Raw genomic sequence first — 26,902 nt, 5'->3', positions numbered from 1 at the left:
TTTACCTAACGGAATTTCAACTAAGAAATATAATCTTATTTTGCATATTTCTTTAATTTATCTTCTTGCGAATGTGTTCATGGGTGTGTTCTTTATATCTTAATCTTGAAATTAGTGCACAAATCAGATGTAAAAAAAAGAGTAGTAATCATATACTCAAACGTGAAATAATAATAACAATTAAGTAATTTACTCTAAGCCAAACAGGGCCGCGCAATGCAATGTTTATAAATATTCCACAAACAAAAAGTAACAAAAATACAAATTATATTACTGGTGCATTATACCTAACACACGAAAGAAGTCAAGTTTGGTTAATGCTAATGAAATAAAATAAAATAGGACGAATATATAACAGTTTAGAAACAAATTTAGGCTATATATTTGCACATTAAAGAGTGGGGGTACAGCATAGCATATATTAATTACGTAACCTAACCTAACCTAGGTACCCTCCCCCCCCTAAACCTCAAGAAACAACAGTTTAAATATTGTAAATTTAAGGAGAAACCACGCTTTGCGGTCAATTTAGTTAGCAAATACATGTTTTACGGGTCTCCATGTCTGCATTCCTTGGACAGTCTATTGCGCTGTGTTAGGTATAATGCACCAGTACCTAAATTATCTCCCCCACTAAAAAAATCTTAAGTTTCTACTATTTCTTTTACTTCATAATTAACATATTTACAAACCTAAGAGATTGTCTTGTTTACAGTAATCTGCAGGTTCTCCAGGAACTCAAGGCACACTTAGTCACAGCCAAAAAATTCCCTGAAAGCAGAAACATGCTGATGATCTGCAAGTTTATGGGTAATATCATCAACTCCTAAATTACAACTGCGATAAGAGTAATCTGATGGGGCGTCGTTTGGGGGAGGGTGCAAGGGAAGCAGTTGCCCTCCAATAAAGTGGATAAAAATTTATTATATATCCCATGTCCCTTGACTATCTGGATATGGACCCCTTCCCCTAGTAAAAATGCTTGAGATTCGCCCCTGGTAATCTGCATCTGAAGCCAGCGCTTTTAAACTGCAGTATATTGCTACTACTAACTGCTCACTGCAGGAACTAGCCAGACAGTTGTGGATGCTCTTCCTCACCAAATCTATTCCAAGCTACACTATTCACCCCTCCCAGGACATTCCATTTCGCTTGAAATCCACCCTTACGACCTCTTCCCACCCCGTTTGGGGACCACCTCCTTTTCTTTTGACCCTGGATAAACGGTTAAAAGATCAGTCTTGGGCAATCTGTCATCCTTTCTTCGTAAACTGTAGATAGTATGTTGAAAATGTGTATACATGGTTTTATAAAATAAGGCTTTAGCGTTGAACAGGAGAAATAAAACTTTTAGATTAAAATCAGTGTTCAGACAAACAATATAATAATAATTTAATATAATATAAGTGTATTTAATAGCCAGCGGTCATATACATAAAACTCTGAACAAAAACAAAAGAATCCACGAAAAAACACTCAACAAATTTAAGTTGCTGCTTTCCTTACTTCCAGTCCTCTCTCTAAGAAGCAACCTAGTGCAATAATCAGGTCACGTGTGGTAGTCCTCAAAATACCAGGAAGCAGCGGTTCCTCCCCTCGAAAAAATTAAGCCTCAAAATCCCCAAACTTTGGCATCTGCTCAAAAAATGGTCCAGCCCATCACCCAACTCCCCACAGAGGGGGCAAGTACACCCGCCTCCCCAGCCGTCATCATCACATGACTCCCAATATCTTTTACGCAGTGGTATACAATTTGCTCGTGCCTGCAACCAACAGTTAGGCGCTCTCCACGGTAGGTTCCGTTTCAAATAAAACTCCTCTCCAAATATTGCTTTAATCTGCCTATAAAAACGAAGGTTACTGGATTTCTCCAAATTAGAGAGCCAAACCTGAATCAGCTGATCCCAAAGGCGCGAAGCAAACTTACCAAGGAAATCTTCGGGTTTGCCTTCAGGACCTCTGGCCATCATTCCATGCCCAAGAAAGTCCAGCATTATCCAGCAGGCCTTTAACCTGTTGTGGCCATGCTGTTTTTCTAGTAGAACCCAACATCTCTACATAAGCCGCTTTCGCCAGACGGTTATCCGGCAAACGTGTTACCGGGAGCCAAAACTTGATCACTTGGATGGCCCTCATATGGCGCAGATCCATTAGGCCTAGGTCATCTTTGAGTACCAAACTACTAAAATTATTTTGGAGACCTATCACTCTTTTAAAATACATAAATTGAAGAGATTCTAGTTGTTCGACTACAGCACTCCCCCACAACTCGCAACCATAATGAGCAACAGTTAGGACTTAGGTCGTAAATAGATACTTGTGCATCTTCATATTTTTTATTCCCATGATACATTTTTGCCGAAGCAGAGCACAAGCCGCTGCTTTACCACGTGAAATCATCAGTTTAATATGCTCAGTCCAATTCCCACTTGCTGCAACCACAAATCCAAAATATTTATACTGGGGGGACACTTTTATTGGCTGGCCTTTATAGGTAAATGAATAATCCTGGAGTCCATTGGGCTTCTTACTTTGGAAGATGACAATCTCTGTCTTAGATGCATTTAGCTTTAACTTCTTCGAATCAAGGTAAGCTTCAGTTAAATTCAGGAGAGCTTGGAGTTCCTCAGCTGACTTGGCCACTAAAGCTGTGTCGTCAACGAACAGCAAACTCGAAAATAAACATTCGCTAGTGATGCTACTGGGACCCATCTGTTTTCAAGGAACTCTGCAAAATCATTAATATACAGAGTAAAAAATTTTGGTGACAGCATACATCATTGACGAACTCCTCTGAATGTTCTAAAAGGTCTAGATATGCCCTGCTTAACAATAATAACAACAGATAAAGTTATCTCATACATATGTATTAATAACTTAATAAACTGTCTAGGCAGGCCTATCTTAACAAGGTAACAAAATAAAATAGGCCTATTAATGCTATCGAATGCCTTTTCAATGTCTAAAAAGGCAACATACAACTTACCTTTTCCCCTACAGTATTTTCTAATGAGGGCCTGGAGTATAAACACACGGTCTGTAGTTGAATAGCCCTTTCGGCATCCTCCTCGTGTTTCACTAGTACTATTTTGCTTATCCAGCCAGCACCCTAGTCTAACATCTAGAACCCTTTCGAAAAACTTATTAACTGTTGGCAAAAGACTAATGGGGCGATAGTTACTATGTATCATACGGTCGCCCTTTTTAAATAGCGGCATTATCATCCAAGTATTCCATGCTGCTGGCCAACTACAGGACCACATTAAATAAAGTCAAAAGAACTGGTAACAGGGGCCCCCTTAATTTCTTATACATTGTTGAAGGGATTCCATCAATATCTCGATTCCATCCAGACCATCCTCCACGGTGGCTGTTTATGCTTTCTTTCAATTCACTCTCAGATATCTCCTGTATCAAACAGTTCGTGGTAACGAACTGTAAGTAAGGAGCGACCCGGCTCAATGGTAACCGAAACTCTAAAAAACGGGATTTTGATACCAATAGATACATCAAAAGAATCAGATTTTAATTCTGATTTCAAATATATAAGTTTCATTAAGTTTAAACTTACCCATAAAAAGTAACGTGCCTGAGAAAATTTGGCTGATTTTTGAAAAAAGGGGGAAAGACCCCCTAACAGCTACAGAACCTTAATGAAAATCATACCATCATATTCAGCGTATCAGAGAACCGTACTGTAGAGGTTTCAACCTCCTAACTCCAAAAATGTGGAATTTTGCATTTTTTGCCAGAATAAAGATCACGGATGCGTTTTTATTTGTGTGTTTGTTTTTTATTTTTTTTACCCAGGGGTGATCGTATCGACCCAGTGGTCCTAAAATATCGTAGGAGGGCTCATTGAAACGGGAATTAAAATTTATAGTGCCATTTTTAAGTGACCGAAAAAAATGGAGGGCAACTAGGCCCCCTCCCACGCTCATTTTTTTCCCAAAGTCACCCGATCAAAATTTTGAGATAGCCAATTTGTTCAACATGGTCGAAAATATTATAAAAATGTCTTTTAGGATGACTTGATCCCCCATAGTCCCCGGGGTGAGGTCTGAAATTTATTAACTTTACTAAATGTTAACATATATTATTGGTTTTTGGGAAGTATACAGTCTTTTTCAGAGGTGATTTTTTCTGGTCGGTGGGGGCAGGCGAGGGGCGGGGGCTATATGGAAGGATCTTTCCATGAAGGAAGTTTTCAGGGGGGAAGGGACATTGCTATGAAGGGGGCGCCGGATTTCCCAGCATTATTAAAGAAAAAGATCAGGAATTAAATAAAAAAAACAAGTTTTTCAACTGATCAACTGATTGTGATTAAGAGGTCATTTTTAAAGAACTGGAAAAAATTCGAACTATAGTTTAAAGAGCAGGGTATTGACTAGGGGGCGAACCCCCTAATGTACGTGTTGAAAATTTATGAATGTAGAAGTTCGTTACGTAAGTTAATTCTAAGTTACGTATATTTATTACTAATAAAAACGTTCGTAAATAAAATTAAACAAGTTTCGAGAAAGCCATTTAACCAAATATAATATGCAAATTTTGTTTTAATTATTCATTTACGGTGAGCCAAAATCAAAACCTGCATTAATTCAAAAACGTTCAAAAATTAAATAAAAAAACAAGTTTTTTTAACTGAAAGTAAGGAACGACGTTAAAACTTAAAACGAACAGAAATTATTCCGTATATGAAAGGGCTGTCCCCTCCTCAAAGCCTCGCTCTTTACGCTAAAGTTTGACTTTCTCACAACTCAATTTTTTTAAACAATAAAAAAACTTTAGCGTAAAGAGCGAGGCGTTGAGGAGGGGACAGCCCCCTTCATATAGGGAATAATTTCTGTTCGTTTTAAGTTTTAATGTCGTTCCTCACTTTCAGTTAAAAAAACTTGTTTTTTTATTAGCTGGTAAGAACGCTCTGGAAGCGGAAATTCGCTGACCACCATATCTACCGGATCGCTATCCACTTATGGGTAGATGGATTCCTGGCCACCTAAATCTCTATGGTTCTCCAGATTTTCAAAATAGGTCGGCCAAGAGTCAACTTCTGGGACAACTTTTGACTGCTCACGTGGTACACGTAAATTTTTCCAGAATTCCTTCATACTCGCCGATCTATAAGCTTGGAAACACTTCTCTTGTTCTTTAATTTCATAAAATTAAATAAAAAAAACAATTTTTTTCAACTGAAAGTAAGGAACGACGTTAAAACTTAAAACGAACAGAAATTATCCCGCATATGAAAGGGGCTGTCCCCTCCGCAACGCCTCGCTCTTTACGCTAAAGTTTTTTATTGTTTAAAAAAATAGAGTTGTGAGAAATTCAAACTTTAGCATAAAGAGCGAGGCGTTGAGGAGGAGACAGCCCCTTTCATATACGGGATAATTTCTGTTCGTTTTATGTTTTAACGTCGTTCCTTACTTTCAGTTAAAAAAAACTTGTTTTTTTATTTAATTTTTGAACGTTTTTGAATTAACGCAGGTTTTGATTTTGGCTCACCGTAAACGAATAATTAAAAAAAATATGCATATTAATTTTACTTTTATTTGGTTAAATGGCTTTCTCGAAACTTGTTTAATTTTATTGAAGAACGTTTTTATTAGTAATAAATATATTTACGCAACGAACTTCTATATTCATAGATTTTTAATGCGTATATTAGGGGGTTCGCCCCTATTCAATACCTTGCTCTTTAAGCTAAAGTTCGAATTTTGTCCCAATTCTTTAAAAATGACCCCTTAATCACAAATCCCGTTAATTAAAATAAATAGCTCTATGAAAGTACTAAAAAAATTTTGGCTTAAAGAGAGAGGTATTGACTAGGGGGTGAACCCAATCATATACGTAAAATTTTCTGTTCGTTTTAAGTTTTGATGTTGCTCTTTACTTTCAGTTGAAAAACTTGTTTTTTTTTATTTAATTTCTGATCTTTTTCTTTAATAATGATGGGAAATCCGGCGCCCCTTAATAGAAATGTCCCTTCCCCCATGAAAACTTCCTTCATGGAAAAATCCTCCCATATAGCCCCCGACCCACCCCCCACCTACCATAAGAAATCCCCCCTGAAAACGTCTGTATACTTCCCAATAACCAATACTATATGTTAACATGGGGTAAAGTTCATAACTTTCAACCCTCCCCCCGGGGACTTCGGGGGATTAAGTCATCCTAAAAGACACATTTATCATATATTCGATCATGCTGAACAAAATGGCTATCTCAAAATTTTGATCGGGTGACTTTGGGGAAAAAATGAGCGTGGGAGTTACCCTCCATTTTTTTTGGTCACTTAAAAAAGCAACTAGAAGTTTTTATTTCCGTTGCAATGAGCCCTCCCACGATATTCTAGGACCACTGGGTCGATACGATCACCCCTGGAAAAAAAAACAAAAAAAACGACCAAACACGCATCCGTGATTTTTCTTCTGGCAAAAAATGCAAAATTCCACATTTTTGTAGATAGGTACTTGAAACCTCTACAGTAGGGTTCTCTTATACGCTGAATTTGATGGTGTGATTTTCATTAAGGTTCTATAACTTTTAGGGGGTTCCTACCTTTTTTCTAAAATCAGCCAAATTTTCTCAGGCGCGTAACTTTTGTTTGGTAAGACTAAACTTGATGAAAGTTATATATTTGAAATCAGCATTAAAATCTGATTCTTTTGAGGTATCTATTGATATCAAAATTCCGTTTTTTAGAGTTTTGGTTACCGTTGAGCCGGGTCGCTCCTTACTTACAGTTCGTTACCCCGAACTGTTTGATAATGCTTTCTTCCTCTTTACTAAACCCTTGTGTTCTTTTCTAGCTAATCTAAATGTTGTAAGAGCTTCTTGTCGTTGCTCTGGGCTATTAGCCTTTTTTACCATATCAAGTAAACTAAATAGGCCAACCTTACTGAGTTTATACTCATTATCAAAAGGACCCGTTTTCGACAGTATTGGTTTCAGAACCTGGTCAGCTTCCTCATGGAGGAGTTGTGACAGGGAGGCCGTAATTATTTCAGGGTCCGAAGAAAGCTCACGTGAATCCTTTAGCTTATCCAAAATTTCTTCCGGGCAAAACCGATCTTTCAGTATATACGAGCCCCCTCCGAAGTTTATACGGGTACCCCTTCCAAAAAACCTTATATACCCTCGGGCAGGGGGGAAACTGAACTTTCCGGACCCCAGTTTGCTCCCCCAGACCCCAATTTTCCTTCCTTGCTGAAATTCAATTTTTTTTTCAAAAATCTTGTCAAAACTAAGATAAGCCTGCATAATTCAAGCATCCAGAGAAAAAGTTTAGTTTTCTCTATTATATCTTTGCCTTTACGGTACTATATGGCTCATTTTTCTTTTTTCACTGTCATTTTCACTCAATTTGGGAAAAATGCCTCCAATTTTGCCCCCCCCGGGATTAGGGCGAAATTATGTCACTGTCCCCAAGGCATAACTTACAACGCGTGCCCCTGGGCTCTGGGGGGTTTTGTCGACTCCGAACTTTTGTTTTCTGATCTTAGGATTATCATCACATATTTTGAAAAAAGAAATTCACTGATAACTGATAATATAACCCAAATGGAAAGTAATATACCCATTCATTAGGAAGGTGAGAAGTAACCTTTATGTTGCATACTGATTCAAACATCATTATTTCTAAAACTAATTAATAAAAGCGTATTCAAAACAGAAAGTACCATGAATAAATAAATTAAACCCAAAACCAGCAGAAGTTAAAATGAATAATAAAATCAAGCTTGAAGATAACATATGGATACATTTTATAATGAACAAGAATTAAAATGATTAGTAAACGCCAACCCAAAACCTGAAAACGCCAACCTGAAAGTAACGCCAACCTGAAACGCCAAAGTAAACGCCAACCTGAAAAGTAAACGCCAACCTAAAACGCACATATATTAGCTATGATAAGAATGAAACTATTGCCTCCTCCTTTGAACCTTCAAAAGGCCAGATGGTCATTTGTACTTTACTGGAAACATAACATATTTTAAGCAGCTTCTCTTTTGTAATTATAACATTGAAAAATCAAAAATTGCTTACACTTCCTGTAATTTTGATTGTTATCGAGATTTCCTTTTTTCTAACAAAATGATTTTTGTGATAGTCTTGAAACTTAAAAAGCATGTACAGAGGGCCAGGCACACGAGACAAACTATTTTGAAGTGTCGTTGTGTTGATTTGTGACACCAGAAACTGGTTAAAAAAATTGGGCATTCTTATACTTGCTTGAATCTGCAAAGCATGTACTTGGGGATAAGTACACCCCAACCTCATTTTTTTTTTTGCTAGAGGGTTCCTCGGTCCTGGAACTTACAGGTGTAAGTCTCAAGCCGTTTGGAGAAAACAAAAATTGCCCCCTTTACAAGGAATAAGTTTTTTTCTTATTTTCTTGTCCATTGATGTCCCCTTACTCATGGAATTGAAAATTTAAGTTTTAAGCCGTTCTGAAAAATTTTTCTATTTGGCGCCACATTTCACAGAGCCCATGCCTCCAAACTAAAATTATTTCTGTACATTAGGGTCTCCATGGCCCATGGACTTACGGTTCTAAGTTTTAACTCGTAAAAAAAAAAAAAAAAAAAAAAAAAAAAAAAAAAAAAAAAAAAAAAAAAAATTGGCACTTGACCCTCCTTTTGCTAGGCCTTTTTTTCGGAGTAGCTAGTTGTTTCATTTATTTGTCCTTCGCATTCGGTTCTCCTTAGCCAAAGAACTTAAGGATATGAGTTTCGAGCGGTTTCAAGCCAATCAAATGATTTTTTTTAAACTGTCTCGGGACCCATTATTTTGGAGGGGTTCATACTCGCCAATGGATATATAGTTGATTTGATATATAAGTGTGATATTATTTATGTGATGGTTATCATTCCCTTTTAGATAAAATACAAATAATTCAAAACTGGGCTTTCAACATGTTGAGATTACAAAGATCAAATGAACCCGGAAATATTGAGAGTAATTTGTCGACACCCATAGTGTCAGACGTGTGCCGTCTAGGGTAACACCAAATGGTACTTGTCTCTTATTGTCAAGCTATTTTTGGAAACGGCACTGCTAGAGTGCAGACATGTCGAAGAAAGGGGTATTTCCAAAGGTTAGTTAGCTAGTAGATTTTAGACTGGTCTAATCTGCAAGGAGAGATAAAACTTAGCAGCGGCTGCACTCGAATATTGCTGTGCCCTAAATACTAGATTATTTTTTATTTCATAATTTGTTGACAAATGCTTTGATTCTAAACGTTGACTCTGGGCATTGTTTATCAACTACTTTTAGGCAGTAACAAAGCTGGTATAGGGGCTACTGAAACTACTACTTTTTCCTTGGTTTCTTTGATTAGAAGATCCGAGGAAGAAATTCTGTTCGCTTCTTTTAGCTCACGGGACGAGATACTGAATCGTGGAAGGGTTACTGAACTTTGCCAATACTTGTTACATACCATAGCATTAGATGTTGGGATCCGGAAGTGTTTGTCACTATACATTTCCCAGGCTAATTGGTTATGCATTACTGATTGGTTAACCTCGATATTCAGTCAACTATTGACTCATATTTTGCCAAATTTACATTTTCTGTTGATTGACTGCTGGGTACTTGTAAAACCTGCATCAGCCAAAGTTCTGCAAAAAAAAAAAAAAAAAAAAAATAGCGACAAAACCCCGAAAACAAAACAACTAAAATAGCAGATGAAGGAACAGAGTGGGTTGGGAAAGGAGCTTGCACAGTTGCTTCAGCCTCTGACGACTTGTAGCTACGACGCATTGTTAGTGTCAGGGCTATATCCAGGATTTTTTTGGGGGGTGTTTTACAAAAGGATTTTTTCGGGAGGGAGGGGGAGTACAAAAACTTTGAATAACTCATCAAAAAATTGTTAGTATTCATTTTTCTTACATATTTAGGAGTCAGAAAAATATTTCGGGTGGGGGGTCAAACCCCCTACCCCCCTGGATGTGGCCTTGAGTACGGTAGCATTAGGGGTACTTTAAAAAGCTTCACAACTATGGAATTACGTAACAAAGAATTTATAAGTCTATCAAACAGTTCGTGGTAACGAACTGTAAGTAAGGAGTGACCCGGCTCAATAGTAACCGAAACGCTGAAGAACAGAATTTTGATACCAATAGATATACCAAAAGAATTGGCTTTTTATACTGATTCAAATATATAAGCTTCATCAAGTTTAGTCTTACCCATCAAAGTCTACGAGCCTGAAAAAATTTGCCTGATTTTCGAAAAAGGAGGGAAACCCCCCTAAAAGTCATATAATCTTACTGAAAATCACACCATCAGATTCAACGTGTTAGAGAACCCTACTGTAGAGTTTTCAAGCTCCTATCTGTAAAAATGTGGAATTTTGTATTTTTTGCCAGAAGAAAGATCACGGATGCGTGTTTATTTATTAGTTTTTTTTTTAATTTCCAGGGGTGATCGTATCGACCCAGACATCCTAGAATATCGGGAAAGGGCTCATTTGAACGGAAAGTAAAATTTCTAGTGTCCTTTTAGTGACCAAAAATTTGAGGCCCCCCTCCCACGCTCCTTTTTACTCAAAATTGTCTGATGAAAACTTAGACATAGCCATTTTGTTCAGCATAGTTGAAAGGCCGAAAAAATTTACCTTTTGAGATATCATGCCACCCCACAGCCCCTGGGAGAAGGTCTTTAAGTTATACAATTTGGTCATTGTTTACGTATTGTACTTGTTATTGGCAAGCATGCACACATTTTTCGGGCTAAGGGGGGCCAATTTTCTACTGGTGGGATTTTCCACGGGGATAATTTTTCATGGGGAGGGAAGTTTTCAGGGGGGTGAATTTTTCAGGAAAAATTTTACACTGAGGGAATTTGCCAGAATTCCCATACGAAATTCTTTTTATGTCTTTCTATCTCTTTGCCGATTCAGTTTTAAACGTGGAAATGTTAAGGGCGAGTGTCCGAGGTAAATTTTCACCAGGATTGAATTGTTTAGAGAATAAATCCATAGGGAGGAATGATTTTTCAGGGGAGGTGTAGCCAGATTTCTGGTATTATTTAAAAAAAGATAAGAAACTAAATAAAAAAAAAAATTTCAACTGAAAGTAAGGAGTAGGCCTAATATTCAAACTTGAAACGAACAGAAAGTATTACGTATCAGAGGGGGGTTGCTGCTCCTCAATATGTTTTTTACGCCTAAGTTTGACCTGTCCCAATTCTTTAAGAATGACTACTGAAACTCTATGTCCGTTCAATTAGAACAATAAGAAGCTTTTTTTTAAAGTACTAAAAAACTTTAGCGTAAAGAGCGAGGTGTTGAGGAGGAGCAACCCCCTCATACACGTAATAATATCTGTTCGTTTCAGTTTTATTGTTGCTCCTTACTTTCAGTTGAAAAAACTTGTTTTTTTTAAATTTATTTCCCCTTAGACTCAGCGTCTATATACATTTTATCGGACATTCTTGGAAGTAATATACTTTAGATACCCTATAAATGTATACATCTCAAAGGCTATACTCTGTTCACCATGGAAAACTTCTTCCGTGCCGACTATGGAAAGATTTTTTCTCTAAAATTGTTTCATGTATCCCACCTCTTGGTAAATATGAATCAATTTATTTTGAGATTCCAAAGCTCAAATGATATCGAACAATTTTCCTATTGCTCTTTCACTTGGCCTAAATCACCCTTCCAAGCTTAAAAGGATGATTTCAAGAAAATTAATCCTCTGGGATGAATATTTTCTGCAGCCACCCCCTTCTGCCACATACGATACTTCTTATTTTTAAACTCATTATGTAAAATTTTCAAATGGAGTATAGTTCTTCTATTAAGAAATGGGCAGACTGGTCCTTTAACGATACTAGGGTGGTTTAACCTTAAAATTGATAAATCTTTTTGATAAAGCTGCTCTGTTTTAGCTTCAAAACACAGAACAACATTTCTTAATGACCCCTACTGCAATATTGATTTACCTAAAATTTTTGCCCCATACAATACGTAGTTGAAACAAATGAAAGAGAAATCCTTTTTGCAAACCATTAATTCCGGGCAATTGCTTTTTAAAGTTTACCGGCATGTACATTTAATAGGAGTTAAAATCCATTACGATATGATAATTGGAAACCTTTTAACAGAAAGATATAAAAAAAAACATTCTTGAGTAAAATATGATACTTTAAAAAGAAGAAATTAGTAAAAAAAAGAAGCCGAATTAAGCAACTTATAGACCTAATTTAATTATGCTGAAAAATAGAATTAAAGAACATTTTTTATAAAAATGTATTGCAGTTAGACTTAGGAGCCTACGCAAGAAAGGGTCTGGGACCTAGACCCACAAAATCTTACAAATTTTATAATGTCCTATAATTTCGACAAAAGTTTTGAAAAAGTGATTCTCCAATCTTCAAAATATCCTATCTCGTCAGAGAAAACTCCGCGTTTGTGCCTACTAAAAAGAAATTGGCAAGTCGAGTTTAGACTACAAAATGCGTCTACGAAATAATGCTTGTAGCATTTTTATCCTGTTCGCGTTAAGGCCTAATTTACACAGCCATGACATCTTTTTTCTTAGTAGTGATGTGAAAAATGAATAGCCTACAGAGACGGTAGACAGGTGTAAAAATGACAATCAGAAATACTCCTGTATATTGTGTTAAAACTTGGATCTCACTCTTTCTTCTTCAGGGATTGCTACAAGAACTGAAGATCTCAAACATTCCGAAGATAGCAGAAGTTCAATGTAAAAACACTATAGAGGTGAGTGCTGTATTGATTGAACTCATATCTACTCTTTTCTAACCAAGTCTTTTTTATTTTACTCTTTCTACGTGTTTCACCCATACTTTGTATTTGGTTAAAAGGGGTGTTGTTACTAGTGTTAACAACACCCTTTCATCAGCTATCCAGAAAGTTAGGAGCTTCCCTGGCCTTAGTAGAGAAGCATCCGAAGTTACGTTTTGCTTTATTTCTCTGGCTCTATTTATTTGAAAAAAAAAGAAGTTTTTTTTTAACTGAAAGTAAGGAGCGACATAAAAACTCAAAACGAACAGAAATTATTCCGTATATGAAAGCGGCTGTCCCCTCCTCAATGCCTCGCTCTTTACGCTAAAGTTTTTCATTGTTAAAAAAAAATAGAGTTGTGAGAAAGTCAAACTTTAGCGTAAAGAGCAAGGCATAGAGGAGGGGACAGCCCCTTTCATATGCGGAATAATTTCTGTTCATTTTAAGTTTTAATGTCGCTCCTTACTTTCAGTTAAAAAAACTTGTTTTTTTATTTAATTTTTGAACATTTTGAATTAATGCAAGTTTTTATCTTGGCTCACCGTACATGAATAATTAAAATGAAATTTGCATATTAATTTACTTTTATTTGGTTAAACGGCTTTCTCGAAACTTACTTAATTTTATTTACGAACGTTTTTATTAGTAATAAGTATACGTAACTTACGAATTAAATGACGTAACGAACTTCTATATTCACATGTTTGTAATATATATATTAGGGGGTTTTCCCTCTAGTTAATACCTTTTTCTTTAAACGAAAGTTCGAATTTTATTCCAATTCTTTAAAAATGACCACTTAATCAAAAAGGCCTTTAATTAGAATAAATAGCTCTTATGAAAGTACTAAAAAATCTTTGGCTTAAAGAGCGAGGTATTGACTAGGGGGTGAATCCAATCATATATGTAATATTTTCTGTTCGTTTAAAGTTTTGATGTTGCTGCTGTTGCAGTTGAAAAACTTCTTTTTTTATATTTAATTTCTGATCTTTTCTTAAATAATGCTGAGAAATCCGGCGCCTCCTTCATAGCAATGTCCCTTCCCCCATGAAAACTTTCTGCATGGAAAGATCCTCCCACATAACCCCCTCCCACGATATTCTAGGACCACTGGGTCGATACGATCACCCCTGGGAAAAATAAAAAAAAAATAAAATAAACACGCATCCGTGACCTTTCTTCTGGCAAAAATACAAAATTCCACATTTTTGTAGATAGGAGCTTGAAACCTCTACAGTAGGGTTCTCTGATACGCGTAATATGATGGTGTGATTTTCATTATGGTCCTAAAAATTTTCGGGGGTTTTCCCCCCTTTTTTCGAAAATCAGCCAAATTTTCTCAGGCGTGTAACTTTTGATGGGTAGGAATAAACTTTAATGAAACTTATATATTTGAAATCAGCATTAAAATCTGATTTATTTGATATATCTATTTGTATCAAAATACCGTTTTCTAGAGTTTCGGCTACCATTGAGCCGGGTCGCTTCTTACTTACCACGAACTGTTTGAAAAAATACTGAATCCTAAATGTCGATCTATACGTAAGGAATCCAACTTGCATGGACCTTGCTTTTAAAATTAGGTTTTTTTTTTTGTTACTGTAAGTTTTTGCTGTATTTACCTCGACGTTATCGTCGATAACGTCGGTAGCAGAAGTTCAATATAAACACATTATAGAGGTGAGTGCTCTGTTGATTTTCCTCATAACTATTCTTCTCTAACCAAGTCTTTTCTTTTGCTTTTCTATGTGCTTTGCCCATACATTATATTTGGTTACAAGGGGTGCTATTAATGGTGCTACTCAACTGTCATCTATTATCCAAGAAGTTAGGAGTTTCCCTGGCCTTAGTAGAGACGCTTCCGAAGTTATCTTTTGCCTGGTTTTTCTCGCCCTATTTAGTTGATTAAATAATACAAAAAATATGTTTTTAAACTAAAAACAAGGAGAAACATTAAAACTTAAATTGAACAAAAATTGTTCCGTACATGAAGTGGGTTGCCCCCTCCTCAATATCCCTCTTTTCATGCTAAAGTTTTTAGTAATTTTTAAAAAAGCTTCTGATTCTAATTAAACGGCCGTCATGTTTTAGGAGTCATTCTTAAGGAATTGGGAAAAAAGGTCAAACTTTGGCTTTTCTTTTCTTTTTAAGCAAATTTTATAGCTTGCAGCCGTTTCTCCAGGGGCTGTGGGAGGGGTTCATGCGATCTCCAAAGGCATGGTTATTGGACCTTTCAAATGTGTTTAACAAAATGACCATCTCAAACTTTTGATTCGGACGACAAAATAGGGGGTGGGAGGGGGGGGCTAGTTGCCCTCCATTCTTTTTAGTCATCAAAAGGATACTATAATCTTAATTTCCGTTCAAATGAACCCTCTCCTGATCTTCTAAGACCTTTAGTTCAATACGATAACCCCTGGGAAGAAAAAAAACATGCATTTTTTATCTTTCTTCTTGGGAAAAAAAAGAAAAATTTCACATTTTTCTAGATGGAAGTTTGAAATCTTTATAGTAAGATTCTGTGATACACTGAATCTGTTGGTACGATTTTCAATAAGGTTACTTGATATTTGGGGAGTGTTTCCCCCTTTTTTTAAAATCAGGCAATTTTTCCCGGGCTCATACCTTTTGATGGGTAGCATTAAACTTATTGAATGTTACATATTGGAACTCAACCTCAAAAGCCAATTCTTTTGTTGTATCTATTGCGATCAAAAATCCGTTTTTTAGAGTTTTGGTTGCTCCTAAAACTCTAAAACTTCACGAAAATGAGTTACAAGGATGTTGTTCAATCTTGGAGCTATTTCCAAAAAAAAAGTTCTTGGCCCTAGCTTGAAAATCGCGGTCAGAAGTCAGTCCCAGAAAAGTAGTCTTATTATTTTCTGTTTTCAAATGGCTTACTTTGTCCAAGCTCGGAGAGTCGATAAGTCCTTATTGACCATAGGCAAAGTCACAGGTTAAAATCGTGTTTAGCTGAAGACTTAACTTTGTGTCAATCCTGGTGTAGACAAATCTTTTATTTGTCTAGATAGTATTATTGGTGTCAAATATCAGTAAGGGCGTATCCAGGACTTATGATCGGGTAGGGGGTTATTTTTTGGATCTGTGGGATGGGTTTACAAAAAAAAACTTCTAAAGAAGCCACGAAAATTTGATTATATGCTTTTTTGTTATGTTTTTATGGACGGACATTTTTTTTTGGGGGGGGGGGGGGGTATTAAAACTCTGAATCCCTCCCTGGACACGGCCTTGACTATCAGTGACAGTGGTTTAGATTCAAAATGAACTTAATTAAAGCTAATTTTCCAATTTCTAAAATACAATTCCATTAAATTGATATTGGAAAAGTTTAATTTCTTGCATTATCTTGTTCTCTCTTTCTAGCATCTATATTTGTGCTTATTTAACTCGTTTTCTTTTGTGGTGTACAATTGAGAGCGAAGAAAGGGCTTCGGGTATAAATTTTATCTGAAGCCCGTATTTTGTGATTATTCTAGATTTCCTTTATACAGAGGAGAATTGAATGGTCAGTGGAAGTGTAGTCATCAATTTGTTTTATCAGGATTGGTTTTGTCTCTTTTCTTTCATCCCGAGTATTGCATTTAAAAGCAAGGCAGTATCCAGTAGAGGGGTTGCCGGATTTGAACCTCTCGCTCCCCGAAATTTCTGTCCGATTCGTAAAAAGTAACAAAAGTGCATAAAAACTAATTTTTTTTGGGTTTCGTTTTTTTGTAAACCTTCCCGGAAAAATACCCCCCCCCCCAGAACAAAACTCTTGATCCATCCTTGTTCAAAGGTTCCGCTGACTTTAAAACTAAGCATCAGAATATACAAATGTAAGCTTTTAGGGACTTTTTCTGACCCCCCCTTTATTGCATGGAAATCAATTCATCTAAAATTATTTTTCGGAGATATTTAACAATTTCATTTTCTTTATCACGAAGTAGGAAGTAATTTTGTTAAAGAGGAATAGATATGCCTGTCTGGAACCACTGCTTCAAGGTTATCGAAGGTAGTTTGGTACTAGTTTGGTAGAAGTCAGATAAAATAAAGGACTTTAAACACTAGGAGGTGGGTGGTAGCTGTTTTTTTTTCTATAAAATAGTTGAAAATCTTCTACTGAAAAGGTAGATTTCAGCAAGAAATAGGCCAAAAGGTTTGCGGCCATAGCATTTACCATTCTTTCACGGGTTTTAGTCCCTTTTTGAACTGGTTTAACCCTACTGTTAACGCCATGTATGTCGAAGCTCAAGAAATAGTTTGAAAATACTTATATCACTTCCAATTAAGACCAAGGTATTAGGCCCTAATTCACAACAGGAAAACTAGAGGAACGGAGGCATCGTATGGTAAGACAAGTAAGACGCACACCTTCTTGGAGGTAGAGAAGGCATATGAGGTAGATGCAGAGATAGGATCGGAGTTGCAGTCTATAGACTTGTGAGGGAGCATACTCAACCCCTTGCACGATCTAGGCATCTCTGAGAGACATTAGTTCGCGATATTTTTACAAATAAATAATAAGCCATTTATTAACGTTAGATGTAACTTTTAGGAATCCAGCTTTTACGATCTTGGGTCCGGAGATGAAGTTAATGACCTAATTCGGCTTGTAAAAGAGATTCGGAATGAAGACCGTGATGATGCTGTTACTTTGGTATTATTCGCATTTCCTGGAATGTGCTTGATGATTTGAGATTGATCTGAGTTTCCAATTTGCCTGCTGTTCATTTCTTTTTATCTATTTCTTATTTGTTTTGATGGTCAATACCAAGTGACCAATCAATTTCCAAGGGAACAGTGGGTGATGGACTATTCACGACACAAACAGTTTACCAGGATTAAGATCAAAATCAAGAGTAAAAACAAGAATACAACTAATTACAGTTTTTTTTTTTACTGAGTTTGGTTTATTCCCCTTTTAGAACAAACGGTTCAAAACTAAGCGTTGACTACTTTTATCCCGTTCCATCGTAAAACCTTTTTTTGGAGGAAGGATTTCTAATATTGCTTTTAAATACTTGATTTCAAATGTAAATATGTTACTATTTACAAGCCTGATATCCCTTTGTAAATTCTAGACCCGACAATGGTGTCTGAGGAGTCTGAGACCTGGAAAACATTTCCCCGCTTGTAAGATGTTGAAGAATTAGGGCTTTTTTAAAATACAATTTTGAATCTCATACGCGTTTTTGAAATTATCTGGGGGAGCATGCCAAGGACAGAAAAGCTGTTACATAAAAAGAGCGGCAAGCTTGTTGTTTCTGCCAACTCATGATTTGAGTATAATTACTATCCAATTTTCTGACGGGTCTCGTAAGTCAAACCTTAGATAGTGTTATTATTTTTGACAGCCAAGTTACCAATTTAACGAGTTGTAATTGGGTAATGACAGATTTATATGAGATTTGAGAAGTTTTTAGTGACGTTATGAAGAGCTGAAACCTTGGTTTTAGACTCCTTTCTCTCATTTGAAATAAGAAATGTTTCGTTATACTGGCTAATATGATTTGACGATTTAGCTAGTAAACTTCAGCTAGCACTTAGCACAAGCAGCTAGCAGTTTACCTAGTAAAGCTGGCTGGTTAACAGGCTATGAGCTGAATGCTATGTCACGCTTTAGTGAATGTTTGTACGCTTAGATCCAAAATGTGCTGAATGCGGAAAGTTAGCTTTGATAAGAACATCTTTTTCTAACAGATTTTATCTTTCATATTTGTTATAAGTAAGGTATTTTCTTCTAAACACAATATGGCTTGATAGTGAAAAGTCCCTAGTTCTGGCTAACTTGACATTTGCTGTAGAAAAGCTGGGCATAAATCTTAAACTTCCGAGATATAGTCTCACTGAAGGGGACTAAGCCTGTTGTTGATCTTTTCTGTTGAACTTCTTCTACGATAAATTGTTTAGTGATTGTGACTCTTGTAGAAAACTACTAAGTTAACACCTATGAATAAGACAGTGGAAGATGGACTACCCCCAAATTAAGTTTAGGCAGGAAAATCAAATATGTCCAAAACTGATTATAGGAGTCAGTTGTACTTCTAAAAATAAATTATGATCGACTTGGTGATTAAAAGAATGATATTTGGACAAATTGGAATGAACGCAAAGACTGGTGAATTGTATGAAAAGTGAAGCTTTGGGGAAAATTAATGTTTTTTGCTCTATTTTGTGATTTTTTTCTGCTTATATGCCTGACCAGGTTGAGAAAACGCATCAATGGTTTTGTTTGGCACGGCTCATTCCGAGAGGGTGCCCACTTTCAAAATTCGTGTTCACCAAGTGGCATGTGCCAAGCGTGGTGGAAGATCACCACGTATGGTACGAAGTGTGCCATATGTGGTGCAAATATGGGAGGTGTTGCATAAGTTTGCTCTGAATGGTGGAACAAGCGCCACTCTCATATGTGCAGCAAACGGTGGAGAGACAGTGGGTAGCCACTTGGAGCATTGAGGATTTTAATCCAATTTAAATAAATGCATGAAAAAAGCCAGAAAAGGTACAGATTTGTGCATGAAAAAAATTTACAAAAGATCGTATCGGTTTTAGCATGAGTGTTAAAAGATAGCATATGCCTGTTGCATACCTCACTTATTGGAAATTGTTTGTTCTCTAATTCTTCACTAAATGATTTTATTCAAAATGATTTTTCAAAAGTTCTCTTGTGCTAATTGGTATACCTTGTATTTGTTTCTGATGCATTTCAGGTAGGAAAAATCTGTTTTCGTGCTTGGGGTTACTTATTGCAAGTGATAGTGCAATAGGATGGCTGAGTTTTGCATTGATAAGTAAAGTGTATAGGCTATGTGGGAATCTTGCTGAAAGACACAGAACCAAATCTTACCATCAAATTCATGAGGAAAAGGTGCTATGTTTTGTGACAAAGTAACATCACGCCATCTTGAAGTCACTGAAGTCTTTTTAATGACAATAAAGATCGGATTAGGTTGGGCGATAAAGATCGGGCGAAGAGACAAAAAGTATTAGCTTTAATCATGGCGCTTATTTAAAAGCAACTCCATTGATTGGTTGTCCGGAAGTTACTTACGTGTTATCCCAACCACATTCAAGAAGTGAAGTTAGGTTAATCATAATGAAATATCAAGAGCGGATCCAGGATTTTTGTTTGGGGGGGGTACTAATTTTTGACTCGGTTTTCGACTAATTTTTCTAATTTTTACTAAGGTTTTATTAATTTTCGACTAATTTATGACTCGGTCAAAAATTTCGGGGGGGGGGAGTCAAACCGGGTAACCCCCCTGGATACGGCCTTGTGAAATATACTTTAATATAACGACAATATAATACTTTAGTAACAAAACTATGCAAACTACAACAGAGGATTATGGAAAGCAGGCCGCCAAGAACGCTTTATATTAAATACCTAACATACCAACCCTGTATATCAAATATTTAATTACATGCATAGTAGTTTATCTCACTCAGGCTAAGCTGGTCATTTGAGACAGCACATAGAAAAACCGGTTTTAAACAGTTCAAAATTTTTGAGTGTGGTCGGGATAACACGTAAGTACCGTCCGGAAATATAGAATTAAATAGGTTTTTAAAGTAACAGCACTTAAAGTTTTAGCAGTACTCTAAACTGAGCTGAGCTGAAATAGCATCCTTAAATTTAAAGCGGCTCTCAAGTTTACATCACAAGGTTCATCTGAGATTTTCAGAGCCTGGAAGCATGTCAAAGTCAATCGAGAAGGTGCTTGCGAGATTCGCATTTTATAACTAATATAAGGTTTGATTGGGAAAGTATGAAATTTGATTATCCCTATTCAGCTCACAAGACTGCAGTCTTGAAAAGTATCAACTGCTCAATAAAATTTCCTTTGCCTTTTTAAACGCCTTTATTCTTTGTTCCTAGTTTTAAGTGTATTTTCGGTACTGTGCCAAAATCCAGGACACATGGAAAGAGCGCATCGAAAATCGCTATTGATAAACAGGTTTCCGCTGCATAGTGAGATATTGCTCACTCCGTGACAAAGATTCAAACTATAGTTTTTGGGGGTTTTGGGTGACTAAAAGGTAGCTTGGTTATGTTAGGTTACGTATTTAACATATGCTATGCTTTACCCCCCCCCCTCCTGTGCAAATATATTTTGTTAATAAACTATTATATTTTCATCCTATTTTGTTTTATTTCGTTAGCATTAACCAAACTTCACTTCTCGAATGTGTCCTGGATTTTAGAACAGTACCGTATTTTCTTTCAGTTTCTTATATTTACCGTGCACGTGATTTGCCTCTTTTTAATTTGATTAATCACTCCCGCCCCTCCAAAATAAGATCCTATTTATGGTTCGTATAAATTTTTGTATAGTTTTTTGGTACCTTCCTGTGGGTACTTTGTTAATTTGGTTTAGAAGCCTCTTCAAGATTTGTTAGCCCATCGAAACCCATACTAACGGGGAATTGGCTTTTAAATGTTGCCTAGATACTTGATTGTAAAAAATTATAAGTATTAAGGAAAAAAAAAGTAATAACTTCAATGTTCATTCTCTGTGACAGATCGTAACAAAAGTAAAGTAAGAAAAAGTTTAGAATTAAACAGTTATAATGTTTTCAAAAACAAAACAGATTTTTTTGAAGTGCTCAGATCACGGGCGTCAATGGAAGAGAGGAACGTGGGGGGATTTTAAGCCACCCTATATTTCTTTGCTCCCACCCACAGATTTTGAAAAATATATATTTTTTGGTACTTTCATTGAAATTTTTTCAGTTTTTTATTTAAAAATTTAAAAAGATGAACAAAATTGCCACCCCCCTAGATTTTTAGACACGTATTTTGCTCTCCCCCCCCCAAAAAAAAATTTTTGCAGATGAACGCCACTGGCTATTAATTGTTTATTACTGGATTCAGTCACTAGTCCATTCATCCATATCCAGTTGTGTTGTTCTTGAGATATTTCTATGCAAGAGGGGGGCTTAAGATGACGTACTTTGGTAGCGTTGCATGAGGGGAAATTGAACAGTCATGTGTTTTTCGTTGATGCTTCTGTTACAAAAATACAAGTTTTGTTATGAAGAATCTATCACAACTGGAAATCCAAATCTACTACATAGCATGCAAGATTAATGAATTTTCTTTGTACTAACATTTCTTTTAAGCTCGTGCATGATTCACAAATCTTGGTTTCACCTTTAAAAGTTATCAGAAAGTTATAAGCCACCCCATTTTTGAAAACATCTGGGCATAAATAAGTTTTCATTTTTACGCTTTTAGTAGTTATGTTTATTGCTTCTTATATGTTTTATTTCGCATGATGTTTATTTATTTAGTTATTTTGCTTTCTTATTTTATAAATATTTCTAGGAAGGTTCTGGGTTTCTCACGAATGGATTGTACGACGATGATGACGATGGAGATCTGTTCTCGGTATTATTTCCAAAGCTTAGTCTTTTTTTAACGCCTAAAACCTCTAACACAATATGCTAATACTGAAGCTTAGTCAGTGGCACACAGGATTTAGCTTTGAAGGTGGAATGGGTCCCTGCTAATAGTGTAGCTAACGAAGTTTTTGTTTATTTACGTGTTGAAAAGAACAAAAAAGAAGATAGTAATGTAGAAATTGGAGCATGTTTATTTTGTAGTTTTTCTCTTGCTTCTCACTGCCGCTCTGAGGGACCTGCTGAAGAATCTCCATACGGTTAGATTAAAGCAAGGTTTTAAAAGGCGCAGTATTTCTTTCTGGAGGTCAGCTTTCATTTAATCAGATGAAAAAAGAGATTTCACTGGCTGAATACTCGTCTTACTTTTTGAGAAATTCTTTAACTCGTTCGAAGAATTTTGTTTAAAATAATTAAGCTTCTTTATATTTGTTTATTTCTTTTTTTTATAGATAATCAAAGAAATATATTTCATATAGGGAAAGTGGACTAGGATCTTTTTTTCGAAAAATAGCTTAAACTGTGTATTTTTGGTAAAGGGTTACACAAATCTAGGAAAAGAATCTGAAAAAGAAAATAGCATATATTAGCCATTTGAAAAAAAACCAGCAACTTTATAAAATATCTTAAGGTGTACTTACTCGAAGTTAAAGTTTCTTCCTCCTGGCAACCTGCCAAAAAAAACCTGAAATAAACGGAGCATTAGATATTAAGCGTCTGCTAAAACACAATTTTTTTTTAAGCTTGGCGTGATAAAACTATGGGAACCGCTTTTAGTAAACTCACACACGTAGTCAGTTTTTGCTTTTGTAATTGGGGAGAGGCTGGTCTTTTTCTTCATCAAATCCGTGGGTGAGCCACTGATGTTAGTCATGCTATTAACGCACTAACCTGACCAAATTTAATGAGTTAAAGTCATGTGCTAGATACTGTTTATGATTAAATGCACCAAGTCTTTTTATTTGTGCTTTATTTATTTTTTAACCCAAAGGTATTCGTTATGCAACAGACAGTAATGGGGTAAACACAATTTTGTTTTGACACGATTTTGAAAAACCCCAAATAAACCGAAAAAATATTTTCTTTATTTCCAAAATGAAATAGAGACGTTATATTGCGCTGCTAAGCAACACTACTGCTTTTGCTGCTCTTCTGTGTTGTATTTTCACGTGATTAGCGGCTATAACTCAGAAGTGGCAAGAAATTCAAACTCAAATTTTTTTCTGGGCAGGGGAATCGTGAAACAGTGAATGGAAATGGGAACTTCGTGGGCGGGTGTAAAAAGGGAGGCTTTGAATAGATTAGGATGGAGGAGAAGCGTGCGTAGCTGTGTTGGCCTCAGGTGGCTTGGTGCTGTGGTGAGTTGTTAGTAGTAATAGTAGTATTAGTAGTTTCTTGAATAAAAGTCATCTAGACAAAGAAAAAATTTGGAAGTGTATTTCTCAGACTAAACATAAAGAGGTCGTGAATAGTTCTCAGGACAAAAAAAAATAAGGGCCTAGGTTAAAATTCGGATCTGTCTAGTCCCCACCCTGCTTAAATGCCCAAGCTTCTAAATTCAACATCACACTCTGCAATTGTATATTTTGCTTGTAACCAATTCTCGAAGCCCCCCAATCTATCCCGGCTGCCTTAATTCTAGCGGGTGTTGTGATAAAATAAGAAATAATCAGACTTAAGACCAGGATTGCCAACTGCCGACGTCTTAAGTGAGTGAAAATTGACACCTAAAAAGGGTGATTTTTCACTAAAAAAGAAAGAGTGAATTTAAAATATTTGTGCCCGTCCGACCCCTCCCAATCTTCTAATCCCTCTCACTTGATTTAAGAATTTCGATAAATTATCCTATTGCCTTTAAACATTTTAAACATTGTCTTTAATCTTTTTTTAATGTACTTGAAATTAAAGTTAAAGTTTTCTCCAACCATCATTCCAATAACTCTTTTCATTTCTCGAAGTGCTGACCACTAATTTTCAACTGAATTGCGCATTTCGTCGAGTAAACTTCGGTGTCGCCTGGCAAATTTGGAAACCGTTGAAGCAGAGGCACAAGGTTGTCTGAATCTCCAGATAAGGCAGCATTTGGAGCAAGCATTTAAGATTTTGATGCGACAAATCGTTGTGGTCTATCTGCTTGCTCATTTTTGACCACCTCTATGCAAAATAATTAGGACAGCTCATCGGAATGTGATGAACCTTCTGAACGCTCAACAGGTCGCCCTTTTGCAGGCTTTTTTTGTGGTAAAGTATATCTGGCCTCAACTGTATACAATCAAACGCTAGTAAAACAGCTGGGGCTAACGAAACTTTGAATGGATCTAGTGAGCGAGATATTTCCTCTTGTTTAATAACAAATAAGTTTGCCACGAACTCTCAAAACTCTGTTGAACTAGCTGAAACTCATTACTCAGTATATTGGCGTTGTGTAATAGAAACGAAAGAAAGCACACTCTCACTGAGGGGTCATGCATGAAGGCAAGAATTTTTTATGCCTTTTTATTTGCTCTTCGATCTCCAGCTAAGTCATCTTCTCTGTGGTTCGTGAAGAATAAGAGGAGAAAATTCCACTGATCTAAGATTCGTTCAACCGAGGCTTTTAGGGAAATCTTTCAAGTACTTCTAGTCTCCAGCAACTTATAGTTTTCCGCCTGCCAAAAACCTGATGTGCCTTAGGCTCGCCCTGCCTCTTCAGACTGTTTGCTACATATCCTATAACATCCAGCATGACTTTTTAATAGACCTTTCAAATAGAATGTTATGCATTCCAGTTTGAAAAGCTCTTAAAAAGATTTCTATTTCAAAGCTGAATTATTTATTAGCTTTTACACTAACCTCCTGTAAAATACATCCAGAGCATACCAATATACAAACGAAATATTCAGCTAAGTCAGGTGCTAGGTACTTACGCAGAGAGGACTTTTGGTACCTCTTAAAATACCTCACAAAATGTTCGAACTGTTCGTGTTAACCTACATGTTACTTGTCAGAGGCAAGGTTTCTAGCTGGTCCAAAATGTCTTTACAAAATTTTATCAGTCAAAGAGTAACAAGATAGACATTGCAAAATTTGTGATTGGCAAAAAGAGGGATTTTCCAAAAAGAGTATATTAAACCATATTTTCACAATTTAACTTTTTTCTGTCATTTTGATAGAATAGGCTATACTCAGGACAAATTCTTGGGCATGTTTATGGCTGGTCCAAAATGTCTGTGCAAAATTTGATCAGTCTAAGAGTAACAAGATAGGCATTGCAAAAGTTGTGATTGGCAAAAGAGTAATTTTCCCAGTTACTCGAGTCAAAGAGTGAAATGAGGCAAAAGTGCGACAAAAAAAAACATGAAATAGTGACAGTTGTTAACCCTGCTCTAGACAAATACAGTCCATGGCATGGGATCCTTATGAGTGGCATAGTGTGTCAGTGTGTGAGCTGATGAAGACCAGTGTCGGTTGAATTAAGGATGACAAACAGAGTTAGGAATCTTTTAGGTAAACAGCTGTGTTTGTAGAGGGCAACAAGGGTGGATGAAGCTAATCGGCAGACATTTGAACTAGCATCTAAAACAATAATTGAATACATCCTTTGAAAATGGTGAACATTCCAGATATAAATGTATATGTAATAATGTGTAATAATTTTTGTATGATTTTGACACAACCTTTTTAGGGCGAATTGCTGCAAAAAATCTTTGAAGCTATACCCTCAGTTTCAAGCCATATCAAATTAGCGCACTGTTATTGTTTAAACTATATTGACAGCTGAATTGAACTCGGACATAAAGTTCATTTAGATAATAATGAAATTGGTATATAATTGAAGCTTTCAATAGCTTTAGCTGTTTTGCAAGAAACAAGTAGTAAATTATAGGCTATATTCTCGTACTTTTTAGAACATTAGATATCCTTTTACTAAACTAATAAAATGTTTTCTTCTAAATACGACTTTTAGAATCATATAACCTGTTGCAATAATTGCACAAGGTTGTTAGAGAATGATCAATTATATAATATTAACTGCCTAAAATAAAGTTTGTTGGCGCATTAATCCTCATTTTATGGGGAATTTTATTATGGTAGTCCAAGTTTGAAGAGAGTTCGTAGCCAAATCTCAAGCAATTTGAAAATTGGAAACGTTTAAGTTGGATTCTTAACGGCCTAACAATAGATTTCAGCATTGCCTATTCAGAATGGCCGTAATACCTTATTTAACAAAATAGATGTATTTCATAGGACACACGGGTGTGTTATTCAGGAGCATCAAAAAATTCTGCCTGGACAAGGAGGAGGGGTATAAAAACCAAAAAAGTTAAACTCTTGCTCTACACTTTTTCAGTTCCCCCTGGGTTTTTCAGAACACTTGTATGGCGAGAGGGGTGTATTTCCCATACTCAGTTCTTTGTGCACGTATTTTTATGCTGAAGTATGCTTGTACGTCTTTTATCCGAAAGTTAAGCATCCTTGTACGTCTTTTATCCGAAAGTTTCTTGATGTTTATTTAGAAAGATGCCTTACATTTTTTGGGCGATTCGGGGTACTACATGGAATGGCAGCTATCAGTTCACGAATTTTGTATTTTTCAGTCAGCACAATTGATTAAAATCAATAGTAAATAATTGTTTTAAAGCTCCTCCAGGGCCATATAATAATTTTCGCTTGTTTGACTCTTATCACACAATAGTCAAGATATTTTTTATTTTCCAGTCTGTGATCAATACTAGGTAATGACTTTTTGGTCCAGACAGC

The 26,902-nt window shown here is 36.1% G+C and overlaps 1 protein-coding gene across 6 annotated transcripts in view; it reads left to right on the top strand.

Moving 5' to 3' along the window:
* Positions 1–26,902, top strand: part of LOC148948460 (uncharacterized) — a 521,750-nt gene that overhangs the window by 310,392 nt on the left and 184,456 nt on the right. For 2 of the 6 annotated variants that reach the window (XM_089094386.1, XM_089094385.1), the window contains exons 6-8: positions 12,665–12,736; positions 17,316–17,417; positions 22,089–22,151. In XM_089094386.1, the coding sequence (XP_088950512.1) occupies positions 12,665–12,736; positions 17,316–17,417; positions 22,089–22,151 (237 nt within the window). Of the gene's footprint in view, positions 1–12,551; positions 12,737–17,315; positions 17,418–22,088; positions 22,152–26,902 lie in introns of all 6 variants that reach the window. The other 4 variants (XM_089094390.1, XM_089094389.1, XM_089094388.1 and 1 more) reach the window with 2 other exon arrangements.

This window comes from Artemia sp. Qi Xiang Cuo, chromosome 9 (genome assembly GCF_049724085.1).
Source record: "Artemia sp. Qi Xiang Cuo chromosome 9, ASM4972408v1, whole genome shotgun sequence".
In the NCBI taxonomy this organism is placed as follows: domain Eukaryota; kingdom Metazoa; phylum Arthropoda; class Branchiopoda; order Anostraca; family Artemiidae; genus Artemia; species Artemia sp. Qi Xiang Cuo.
The sequence above is the reverse complement of the archived record's forward strand: the minus strand, read 5'-3'. Positions and strand labels throughout refer to the sequence as shown.